General features: G+C 54.3%; 1 protein-coding gene across 1 annotated transcript in view; it reads left to right on the top strand.

The window, feature by feature from the left end:
• Window positions 1-12058, top strand: part of LOC105463856 (pleckstrin homology like domain family B member 3) — a 31583-nt gene continuing 19525 nt past the window's right edge. Inside the window, 11 exon segments of the mRNA XM_071087009.1 lie at window positions 1-330; window positions 796-1125; window positions 2870-3052; window positions 3282-3419; window positions 7636-7764; window positions 8232-8393; window positions 9891-10001; window positions 10152-10162; window positions 10164-10224; window positions 10889-10936; window positions 10938-11003. Of these exon segments, the coding sequence (XP_070943110.1) occupies window positions 130-330; window positions 796-1125; window positions 2870-3052; window positions 3282-3419; window positions 7636-7764; window positions 8232-8393; window positions 9891-10001; window positions 10152-10162; window positions 10164-10224; window positions 10889-10936; window positions 10938-11003 (1440 nt within the window). The 5' untranslated portion in view covers window positions 1-129.

Below are 12058 nucleotides of genomic sequence, written 5' to 3'. Positions count from 1 at the left end.
TTAGAGAGGTGCCCACACAGCGGTGGCCAAGACTCCTCCAGTGGGGCAGGAATGAGGGGATCGAGGGAGACTGGGAGGTCGAGATGCTGAGTTCCACGAGGGTGGGGCCGGTGGGGCCCGGATGGCCGGATGCCGAAGCCGCGGGTGGGGCAAGCCCGTGGCTCCCTCCTCCCTCGGGAGCTGTTGGACCTGTTGTCCCCCCCTCCACTTCCGGGCTGCTGGGGAGGGGGACGGGGCGGCCTCTCTCCTCCCTCTTCCCCTGCCACCTGTCTCATAGGCAGAAGCGGCTGTGCCCAGCGCGCAGAGCGGAGCGCGCCGAAGCTTGAGCTGGTGAGGGGGCCGAGGCTGTGGGGAGGTGGCGGTTGGACTTCGGAATCTCAAGGACTCCGACTCCTGGCTTGTTCAGAGAAGGGCATCCTGGGAGCCCCGACTCCTGGACCCCTGGGTGAGGCGGCATGGGCGCTGTTGCCCTGCACAGTGGGGTCGGGACTAAGACTACGGGGCTCTGGGAAGGACGGGGCGGGAGCCGAACTGCTGAGTCTCGGAGGGAGAAGATGGGTCGCTCTACGCGAGTCCAAGGGATTGTGGGGGGCCGCTGGGAGGGTACAGGCCTGACACTTGGGAGATGAAGGAGGGGAGGCGGGGTCGAAGAGGCCAGTAGGGGGCGAGCTGCGACCCGGACTCAAATTCCGGTCCCGTCTCCGGGGGCGTGTTGCTTTGGAACCATCGAGCCCCGCCTCTGGAAACTTAAGGACACGCCTCCGTAACGCTCAGTTCAATCCTTTGAACTCTTAGGCCCCGCCTCCTGGGGGGGTCTCCGCGCCCCGGAGCAGACGCGAGCGGCGCTCAGCCCTCCTAGGCCCCGCCCCCGGAGCGCCTGGTCCCGCCCACCCCGCAGGAGCCCGAGCGGCCATGGGGACGCGGAGCAGCCCCGCCGAAGGGACCCCGCCGCCGCCGGTCCCGGAGTGCGACGTGGAGGTCCAGCCCCAGGGCTATCCCGAGGAGTCCCGGGAACAGGAGGCTCCCAAGGTACTGGCGGAACCTTCGAGCCGCGGAGGAGCTGAGAAGCAGGGGGAGGAAGAAGAAGTGGGAGAAGGCAGCAGCACTGAGAGCAGCCGCGACGCGGTGAGGGGCCCGAGGGTATCAGCGCGGGGGGTCTGGACCGACGGGGACTCAAGCAGGTGGCCGGACAGGTAGACAGGTAGAGGAAAACCAGAAAGACACAGACCCGGAGACAGGGAGAGAGACCCAGTGATAACAGAGACTACTGAGAGACAGACACCAGGACACGCAGCCAGAGAGGCAGAGACACAGACAGACAGAAACCAGATACATAACCAGATAGACAGAGCCACGGGGAGGCCCCAAGAACGGAGACAAGACCCAAACGGGCGACAGAGACAGAGAGACGGGTATAGAGGAACCAGATAGGTGGCTCACGCCTGTAATCCCAGCACTTGGGGAGGCCAAGGGGAGGATCGCTTAAGCCCAGGAGTTCGAGACACGTCTGGGTAACATAGCAAATCCCCGTCTCTAGAAAAAAATAGGAAATTGTCCAAGCGCGGTGCCGCGTGCCTGTAATCCCACTTGCTCGGGAGGCTGAGGCAGGAGGATCGCTTGAACCCAGGAGTTGTAGGCTGCGGTGAACTATGATTGCGCCACTGCACCCCAGCCTGGGACAGAGCAGAACCTATCTCTAAACATGAGAGAGAGAGAGAGAGAGAGAGAGAAACAGAGAGAGAGAGAGAGAAAGAAAGAGAGAGAGAGACAAAGAAAGAGAGAGAAAGAGAGAGAGAGAGAGAGAGAGACCAGATAGACAGAGACTCAGAGACAGAGGGATCCAGACCCAGGAGAGACTACTGAACAGAGAGAACCAAATGAGTAAGAGATGCAGAGAGATCAAGAACCAGACAGAGACCCAGAGACACGGAGACTGAGAGACAAAGACCCAAAAAAGACAGAGACACAGTGAGACTAGAGACAGAGAGTCAGAGAGAGGGGAATCGAGACAGAGGGAAACCCAGAAATAAACGGCAGAGATGCTCAGAGAAACAAATAGAGAAAAACCTCGAGAGAGGGACATACTCCGAGGGAGAAAGATCTAGTGATTCAGAGGCAGTGGACAGATACCGAATCTGAGAGACTGGGGTCGGGTGGAGAGAGAGAGAGATAGATCCAGGCACTACGAGAAAGTGACGCCAAGAGAATAGGGCCTGGATAGAGAAAAAGAAACACCTTTCATAAGTCGGCTTTACATCCGCCCACCCTCCATAGGGTACTGCAAGCCTCTGTGGTCCGTGTGGTTGGGTGGTCACTGGACTTGCACCCTCCCCCACTCCGACCTTGAATACAGGAGGCTGAGGCTGGGCGCGGTGGCTCACGCCTGTAGTCGTAGCACTTTGGGAGGCCGAGGTGGGAGAATCGCTTGAACCTAGGAGTTCGAGACCAGCCTGGGCAACATAGCATGACCCCCTCTCCACCAAAAAATAAAAATAAAAAAATAAATAAATAAAAGATCTTGGGGTGGTAGTGCGCGCCTGTAGTCACAGCTACCTAGGAGGCTGAGGCAGAAGGATCCCTTGAGCCCGGGAGGTCGATGCTGCTGTGAGCCGTAATCGCGCCACTGCACTCCAGCCAGTGAGACCCTATCTCAGGACAAAAAAACAAAACCAAAAAAACAAAAAAAACAAAAAAAAAAAAAAAAAAGAAAAGAAAGAAAGAAAAGAGCCTGCGACAGATTGTGGGAGTGGTGGTTGTGTTAGGTAAGTGGACTGAGACCCGCAGAGGGGGATGTTGGGTGGGGACCAGACCTACTTAGTGATTGCAGGGGGCGAGGCATCTCCACTTAACCACGCCCCCTCAACTTTAGCCCGAGGCTACGCCTCCGACAGCGACTGCGTCCACACCCGCCTCATCCACCTCTTCGGGGGAAGGGGTGCGAGGGGCGGCGCGGCGCCTGCGAGGACAGCAACTGGAGGCATTGACTCGCGTGGCCCTGATGGAGCAGCGAGTGAAGGAGCTACAGCGCCAGAGGAAGGAGCTAAGGATCGAGGTGAGGCTGCGGACCCCTTGGGAAGCCTGGCCCCAACTCCAGGGGAACCCGCAAAGCCGGACTTCCAGCCTTTTCCTCCGATGGGATCAGATTCTAGGCCCTCCGCTCTTCCTCCCTCCAAGTTCAGGTCCCTGGAGTCCATCCTTCCTTCGAATCCGGTAGTTAAGGCCCTGGGCCTCTTCCTTGGACCTAGGCGTCCGAGCCCCCAGCCCTGGCATTCTCTCCGCAGATGGAGGTGGAAGTGGCCTTGCTGCGGGGTGAGCTGGCTGGGGAGCGAGTGGCCGCTCGCCGGGAGGAGGAGCAGCTGCGGGAGCTGCTGGGGCAGCAGGCGGCCTCCGAGCAGCGCGGCCGCCAGCAGCGGGAACAGGTCTGTTTGGCTCACAGGGTCTTCAGCAGCAGCGTCCTTCCTGGTCCATGGATGTTGGTGTGCTCCTAGCCACCTGCGCCCCGGGGTTGTCCCCATTCCCCAAAGGAAGACATTTGGGCTTCCGAGAGAGTGAGGGGCAGATGCCCCTCCTGGTTTTCCTCCTCCCTCCCTGGGCGTGATTTTTGGGGTTCTTCCTTCGTCCCCTGTCCGTTTGCTATTTAAATGTGAGTGTGTGAAAAATTCCAAACCGGCCGGAAGCGGAGGCTCACGCCTGTAATCATAGCACTTTGGGAGGCCAAGGCGGGCTGATTGCCTGAGTTCAGAAGTTCGAGACCAGCCTGGGCAACATGGCGAAACCTCGTCTCTGCTTAAAAATACAAAAATTAGCAGGGCGTGATGGCGGGTGCCTGTAGTCCCAGCTACTTGGGAGGCTGAGGCAGAAGAATCGCTTGAATCCGGGAGATGGAGATTGCAGTGAGCCAAAATTGCACCATTGCACTCCAGCAGCCTGGGCAACAAGAACGAGACTCCGTCTCAAAAAAAAAAAAAAAAGAAAGAAAGAAAAAGAAAACTTCCAAACCCACAATAGTCAGGCAGCTCCCATGTCCTGTGCCCACCAGCTTCAGCAATGATTAATATTCTTATATTCTCCTTTCATTATCTCCCATTTGTTTCCATCCCCAGTTTTAAAAGCCAATTCCAGACATCATGTGGCCTGTACATATGTTTACAGTGTATCAGTGACAGATAAGAAATCCTTTTTGGCTAGGCAAGGTCGCTCACACCTGTAATCCCAGTTCTTGGGAGATGGCGGGGCACGGTGGGAGGATCGCTTGAGCCCAAGACTGTGAGACCAGCCTGGCAACATAATGAGACACTGTTTCTGTGAAAAATAAAAATACAATTAACCAGGCATGGTGGCATGTGCCTGTGGCCTCAGACTCAGAAGAGTGAGGTGGGAGGATCAATTGAGCCCAGAAGGTAGAGGCCGCAGTGAGCTGTGATCACAACACTGCACTCCAACCTGGATGACAGAGCAAGACTGTGTCTCCAAAAACAAAACAAAACAAAACAAAACAAAACACTAATAAGTTCTTAGTATTGTCTTATTTCTGGTTAGTTTTTGTGTTTCCCAGAGTCTCAAAATGCCAGTTAACAGGTAGCTTGTTTGAATGAAGTCCCCAAAGGTCAGTGTGATTGGTTGATATGTCTTCCCTGTTGTTTTATCTCTGGTGGTTCCCACCCACTGTGTCTTCCCCATATTGTTTATTAGAAAAACCCAGTCTTCTGTCCCACAGGCAGAGCATGGCCAATTGCATGCCTGTGGTGCCCTTGATGCCTCTGTTTCTGCAAGCAAGTGTTGGTTAGAGGGAGAAGTTTGATCATATTCAGAAGTGCTTTAGTGCTTCCTGAGCCGGTGTCAGGAACCTCATCTCTGGTTGTCCAGACGTCATGAGGTCACCCTGGTCTCTCTCTCTCTTTTTTTTTTTCGTGAGATAGAGTTTCGCTCTTGTCACCCAGGCTGGAGTACAATGGCGTGATCTTGGCTCATCGCAACCGCCGCCTCCCAGGTTCAAGCGATTCCCCTGCCTCAGCCTCCCCAGTAGCTGGGATTACAGGCATGCGCCACCATGTCTGGCTAATTTTGTATTTTTAGTAGAGATGGGGTTTCTCCATGTTGGTCAGGCTGGTCTCGAACTCTTAACCTCAGGTGATCTGCCTGCCTTGGCCTCCCAAAGTGCTGGGATTACAGGCATGAGCCACTGCAGTTCAAGGCCATCCTGACCAACATGATGAAACCCCATCTCTACTAAAAATACAAAAAATTAGCCGGGTGTGGTGGTAGGCACCTGTAATCCCAGCTATTTGGGAGGCTGAGGCAGGAGAATCGCTTGAACCTGGGAGGTGGAGGTTGCAGCTCCCAGGAGCCGAGATCACAGCACTGCCCTCCAGCCTGGGCAACAAGAGCAAAACTCCATCTCAAAAAAAAAACTTCTATCTGAAGATTGTAACATCATCAGCGGTCATTACTTGGGTTGGTTACCATTATAGGTTGGAAAATGGTGACTTGTGATTGTGTCAGTTTTTTATTTGCAAGTGTTGTGTATGTTGGAATTTTCTGAGGCTGGGTCCTGGGCCCTCATTTATCCTCAAAGATCACGTATTTCTCCCAGGCCTTCTCTCCAAAGAGAGAAATGTACCCTTCTTCCTAGGGTACTGGCTACTAGGTACTCCTTTCTCACCCAGATCCAGAAATCTCAGTTGCAGCCCCTCCTCCCTCTGTCCCAGGAGTCCAGGCCCCCAGCTCCTCCTCCCTCAAACCCAGGAGTCCAGACCCCCAGCTCCTCCTTCCTTAGATCCAGGAATCCAGGCCCCAGCCCCTCCTCCCTCTGACCCAGGAGTCTGGCTGCTTCTCATTCACCATATCCAAAGCTGACCTCAGCAACTCCCTTCTCCACACTGTTTGTCTTGCTGTCCCTTTGGTCACCAGGCCAGAGTCCTGGACTTTGCCCTGCACACTTCCCTATCTCTCACCTCCAAGCCCATCAGCCACCATGTCCTATCCATTCTGCTTCCTGATCTTCTCTGTCTAGTCCATCTATTTTTCAGCCCTACCACCCAGGCCCCAGCTTAGGTCTCACCCTCACTGCTTGGAGGACTCCCGAGGGAGCTGCTCTCCACCTCTCTAACCCACCTCCCTGAGGGATGATTCCTAGTTCCTACTCCATCCTTTCAGTCCTTCTGAGGTTCCCCATATCCCCAGGTTGACCAAACCCCCCGTGAGCTGGACGAGCTGGCCTTCCCACTATCCTCTCCCACCACATTCTTCCCACCATGTTCTTCCCACCACCACATCCTCTTCCTCCCTGGCTGGAGTTTGTCCCCCAGACTTCTTGTACTTTTCAACTTTCATGCATTTGTGCCAAGCTGTTTCCTCTGCCCAAAATGCTCTTCTAGCTCCTTTTATTTTCCCAGATCCAAATGCTCCCTGATTGTTTTGTTTTATTTCATTTTTGAGACAGGATCTCAGTCTGTCACCCAGGCTGGAGTGCAGGCTGCAGCCTCAACCTTTGGCTGACATTGTTCCTCATTCTAGGTTCCCACAGTCTCTGGATTTTACTGCCCCAATCTTTCCAACTGGCTGTGGTCCCACCTGGAGGGCAGGGCCCAGATACAATCCACTTCTGCATCCACTGTATCACATAGCAAGAATACGTTTTGCATTCATTTCTTTTCTCTCTTTCTTTTTCCCTTCCTTCCTTCCCCCCTTTCTCTCTTTCTTTTCTTTCTCTCTCCTTTCTTTCTCTCTCACTTTCTTTTTTTTTTTGAGACGGAGTCTCGCTCTGTTGCCCAGGCTGGAGTGCAGTGGCACGATCTTGGCTCACTGCAAGCTCCGCCTCCTGGGTTCACACCATTCTCCTGCCTCAGCCTCCGGAGTAGCTGGGACTACAGGCGCCCACCACCACTCCCTGCTAATTTTTTGTATTTTTCGTAGAGACGGGGTTTCACCGTGTTAGCCAGGATGGTCTCGATATCCTGACCTTGTGATCCACCCGCCTCGGCCTCCCAGAGTGCTGGGATTACAGGCGTGAACCACCGCGCCGGGCCTCTCTCTTTCCTCCCCTCCCCTCCCCTCCCCTCCCCTTCCCTTCCTTCCCTCCTTCCTTCCCTCCTTCCTTCCTTTTTCTTTCTCCTCCTTTCCTTTCTTTTTCTTTCTTTTTCTCTTCCTTCTCTTCTCTTCTTTCTCTTCTTTTCTGAGACAGGGTCTCCCTCTGTCACCCTGACTGGAACAGTGATGCAAACATAGCTCCCTGCAGCCTCAATCTCCCTGGCTCCAGGAATCCTCCCACCTCAGCCTCCTGAGTAGCTGGAACTACAGGCATGCACTAACACACTCCACTAATTTTTTTGTTTTTTGTAGAGATTGGCTCCCCCTATGTTGCCCAGGCTAATCTCAAACACCTGGGCTCAAGAGAGCTTCCTGCCTTGGCCTCCCAAAGTGCTAGGATTACAGGTGTGAGCCACCACACCTGGCCTCATTCATTTCTTTAAAATCTTGGCTCTGACTGTGAGGCAGGCCTGCATAGGAGTGAATCACACAGATGAAGTCCCTACCTTTGTAAAGTTGACACCCCAGGCAGGCTCTGAGATGTGGCCGGCCGCTGCTTCCCCCTCTACGCTCAAGCTGAGGCTGAGAACCTGGTTGTTCTTTCAGGAACAGAGGCGGCTGAGCCAGGAACGGGATCGCCTAGAGGATCTTCGCCAGAGACTCCGGGAGGCCCAGGGACAGCTCGACTCCCAGCCAGAGGACCAGCGCGAGCGGCTTCTGCAGCGTGTGCAGGAGGTAATGGCCCTCTGGTTCTATCTTTTTTGTTTTTGAGACAGAGTCTTGCCCCATTGCCCAGGCTGGAGTGCAGTGGTGCGATCTCGGCTCACTGCAACCTCCGCCTTCCAGGTTCAAGCGATTCTCCCAACTCAGCCTCTCGTGTAGCTGGGACTACAGGTGCGCACCACCACACCTGGCTAATTTTTGGAATTTTAGTAGAGACAGGGTTTCACTGTGTTGGCCAGGCTGGTCTCGAACTCCTGACAGGTGATCCACCTGCCTCAGCCTTCCAGAGTGCTGGGATTACAGGTGTGAGCCACTGTGCCCAGCTGGCCCTCTGGTTTTTAGCCCCCTCCTCCCCCAGGACCCAGGAATCCGGGTCTTCAGTCACCTTATTCCTCTGACCAGGAGTCCCAGCCCCAGCACCCTACTCCCCGGGGCGCTAGGGATCCAGACCTCCAGCCTTTTTGTGTTCCGACCTATAGATGAGGGAACAACTGGATGTGGCCCAACGCGCCTATGAGGACCTGGAGTTCCAGCAACTGGAGCGGGAGAGCCGGCAGGAGGAGGAGGATCGGGACCGCCCTGGGCCCCAGGCGCCAGACCCCAAGGTCCAGGAACTTCAGGCCAGCACGGCGCAGCACAGAGTGAGTCATGCCCGACCAGCGCTGCCCCCTTTGCTGCTCCTGTCTGTCTCCCCTGCTCTGTGTCTGCCTTTTTCTCTGTCCTCGTTTCCTACCTGTCATGTTCTTCTGAATAGTAACAACAAGAGCTGGTACTGATGAAACATTTACTATGTGCCAGATATGGTCCTGAATGTTTCATGAGCATTTCCTCATTGAATCCTTACAACAAACCTATTGAGGCAAGTCCTATTACGTTGTTTTTTTTTTTTCCATGTTATAAATAAAGAAGCTGAAGGTCAAGATGCTTAAGTAATCTTTTCAAAGTTTCTTTAGTAAGGGATAGAGCCAGGAGTTTTTTATTTTTATTTTTTGAGATAGGGTCTCACTTTGTCACCCAGGCTGGAGTGCAGTGACATGTTCACAGCTCACTGCAGCCTCGACCTCCTGTGCTTAAAGCGATCCTCCCACCTCAGCCTCTCGAGTAGCTGGGACCACAGGTACGAGCCCCCACACCTGGATAAGTTTTGTATTTTTAGTAGAGATGGGGTTTCACCTGGTCTCAAACTCTTGGGCTTAAGCAATCCTCCCACCTTGGCCTCTCAAGGTGCTGGGATTACAGGCATGAGCCACCGTGCCTCGCCACAGCCAGGATTTGAACAAACTTGGTATTCACCACCACATTCTTTGCCTCTGTTCCAAAAAGATGCTCCATAGATCCCTCCTGGGAGCTTCACATTCAAGGGTCTGACTTGTCAGACCCTTGGGAAAAAAATGGGCATGTTTGACCATATTTAACACAGAGTTTCCCAAAGTTTTGGATTAGAAAGCTCGACCGGGCTCAGTGGCTCACACCTGTAGTCTCAGCACTTTGGGAGGCTGAGGCAGGCAGATCACCTGAGGTTGGGAGTTCGAGACCACCCTGACCAACATGGAGAAAGCCCGTCTCTATTAAAAATACAAAATTAGCCGAGCGTGGTGGCGCATGCCTATAATCCCAGCTACTTGGGAGGCTGAGGCAGGAGAATTGCTTGAATCTGGGAGGCAGAGGTGGCGGTGAGCCGAGATTGAGCCATCGCACTTCAGCCTGGGCAACAAGAGCGAAACTGCGTCTCAAAAAAAAAAAAGCTCTTCTGTGGGTTTCCTTTCCCCATCTGTTTCTGGATCTTTTTCCTGTCTCACTGGCTTTTCCTTTGTCTCGGGTTGTCTCTATTTGTCTCTGTTCTATTTCTATCTTTTCTTTTCCCTGAATCTTTGTCTACATCTCTGTCTTTTGGGGCCTGTCTTGGTTGCTGTTCTCTCTGTCCATCCCTTTCTCTTCATCTTTCCCAGATCTCTTCTGGACCCTCAAAAGGGAAGAGGGTCCAGGGAGCTGAACGCTGGGTCCCCAGCCCTGGATGCTCCGATCCCGTGGTCTCTGGGAGGGGCTGGAGCAAACCCCAGCCCTCCAGGCAGACGTGGTTCTGTGGGAGGGTGGCTGGGGCCTTGGCAGATGAGTAACCGGGACAGGGTGCTCTGCAGCGCCGAATCCGGGTCCTGGAAGAGCAGCTCAAGTCACTGGGGGAACAGATGGCAGCCGAGAGCCGGGGGCTGAGCCGGAAGAAGGAGGAGGCCCTTCAGGCCCTGTCACAGGTGAGCTCCCTGGCACCTGCCCTACCATCCTCACTTCCCCCTGGGGCACCCCACCACCTCCCCGCACCCCGGATGTCTCCTGACATTAGGGAAAGCAGCTAGGACAGCCCATTCTGACTTTGACACGTAGCTGCTCATATCTTCTGGTAGGAACGGAGCCGTCAATTGCCTTCAGGGAACACCTGGCGGGGACTTCTCTGAGCCCAACCCAGCCCTCACTAAGGTATGGGGATTTTGTATGCCTCTCGGTCCCTCCTCCCTCAGACTGGAAAGTCGAGGCCCCAGCTCCTCCCTCAGACCCAGGAGTCCAGACCCTAGCCCCCTCCTCCCTCAGATCAGGGGTCCTGCCCTGAGCCCCCTCCTCCCTCAGACCCAGGAGTCCAGGCCCCAGCCCCTCCTCCCTCAGACCCAGGAGTCCAGGCCCCAGTCCCTCCTCCCTCAGACGCCTGGAGTCCAGGCCCCCAGCCCCTCCTCCTTCAGACCCAGGAGTCCAGGCCCCCAGCCCCTCCTCCCTCAGACCCAGGAGTCCAGGCCCCCAGCCCATCCTCCCTCAGACCCAGGAGTCCAGGCCCCCAGCTCCCTCCTCCCTCAGACCCAGGAGTCCACGCCCCCAGCCCCTCTTCCCTCAGACCCCGGAGTCCAGGCCCCAGCCTTCCTCCCTCAGACCCAGGAGTCCAGGCCCCCAGCCCCTCCTCAGGGAGCCAGCAGTCTCTGCCCACAGCCCTATGCTGGGAGACTGGACACTAAGGACCACATTCCATCTCTCCTTAGTTTTTCTTTCTGAGAAATGGGTGGCACTAGAGGCATGGGCCAGAGAGCGTGTGGGAACTCATGGTTGCTCTGGGGTCCCCTCCTGCTCCCACGAACTTTTACCCCCTCTCCTGCAGCTGCTGTTCACCCAGAAGACAGACCACCAGCTACTGGTGCTCCAGGACCCCGCTGGCCCACTCCGCTGCCACCCCTACTTCTTCTTGCCTCTTCTCTGTCCACAGCTCCCTGCAGGTACCTTCCCCCACTGCCTCTGTTTCCCCATATGTCTTATTGGTCAGCGGGGGAGGGAGAGGGCTAGGAGCAGAGTCCCCAAACTGGGAGTCCTCCAGAACTTCCACTCTGATTTTCTATACGGGGGTGGGGGGATAGGAAAGGCTGGCCAAGAGGATATTCCTATGACTCCAGCTTTATTATTATTATTTTTTTCTGCGTAACACCCACCCCTGCCCTGGTGAAATGGGAACATGTGCACCCAGGAGTAGACTTTAAAGGCAACCGAACAGTGTATTTTAATAAGAAGGTCTCCCCTTCTCAGAAGTAATGCAGCTACTTGTGTTTTGAGAATCCTTCTAGACTTCCTTAAAACTGTGGGGATCGGGGGGTAGCTCATTAACAGTTACAACAGACGGCCAGCACGGTGGCTCATGCCTGTAATCCCAGCACTTTGGGAGGGCAAGGTGGGCGGATAGCCTGAGGTCAGGAGTTCGAGACCAGCCTGGCCAGGATGGTGAAATCCCATCTCTACCAAAAATACAAAAATTAGCCCGGCATGGTGATGTGAGGCTGAGGCACGAGAATTGCTTGAACCTGAGAAGGCAGAGGTTGCAGTGAGCCGAGATTAGGCCACTGTACTCCAGCCTGGGTGACAGAGTGAGACTTTGTCTCAAAAAAAAAAAAAAAATCCCTAATCTAAAATGCTCGAAAATCTGAAACTCTCTGAGTGCCTACATGACGCTCCAAGGAAATGCACATTGGAGCAGTTTGGGTTTCAGAGTTTTAGGTTACAGATGCTCAACCCAAATATTCCAAAATCTGAAAGAAAATCCCAAATCTGAAACCTTTCTGGTCCAAGTATTTCCGAGAAGGGATATTCAACACGTCCTTTTGAAAAAGATGTGTATTAGCTACTAGTTGGCTTTTCTTTTTAAAATGATTATATTTTGAACATATTTATGGGGTACATATGATGTTACATGCATAGAATGCATAATAAGTCAGGGTATTTGGGGTATCCATCTCAAGTATTTATCACTTCTGTATGTTGAGAACATTTCAAGTCCTCTTCT

The sequence above is a fragment of the Macaca nemestrina genome, chromosome 20 (genome assembly GCF_043159975.1).
Source record: "Macaca nemestrina isolate mMacNem1 chromosome 20, mMacNem.hap1, whole genome shotgun sequence".
NCBI classification, from domain to species: Eukaryota; Metazoa; Chordata; class Mammalia; order Primates; family Cercopithecidae; genus Macaca; species Macaca nemestrina.
This window is presented reverse-complemented; position numbering and strand designations above follow the sequence as displayed.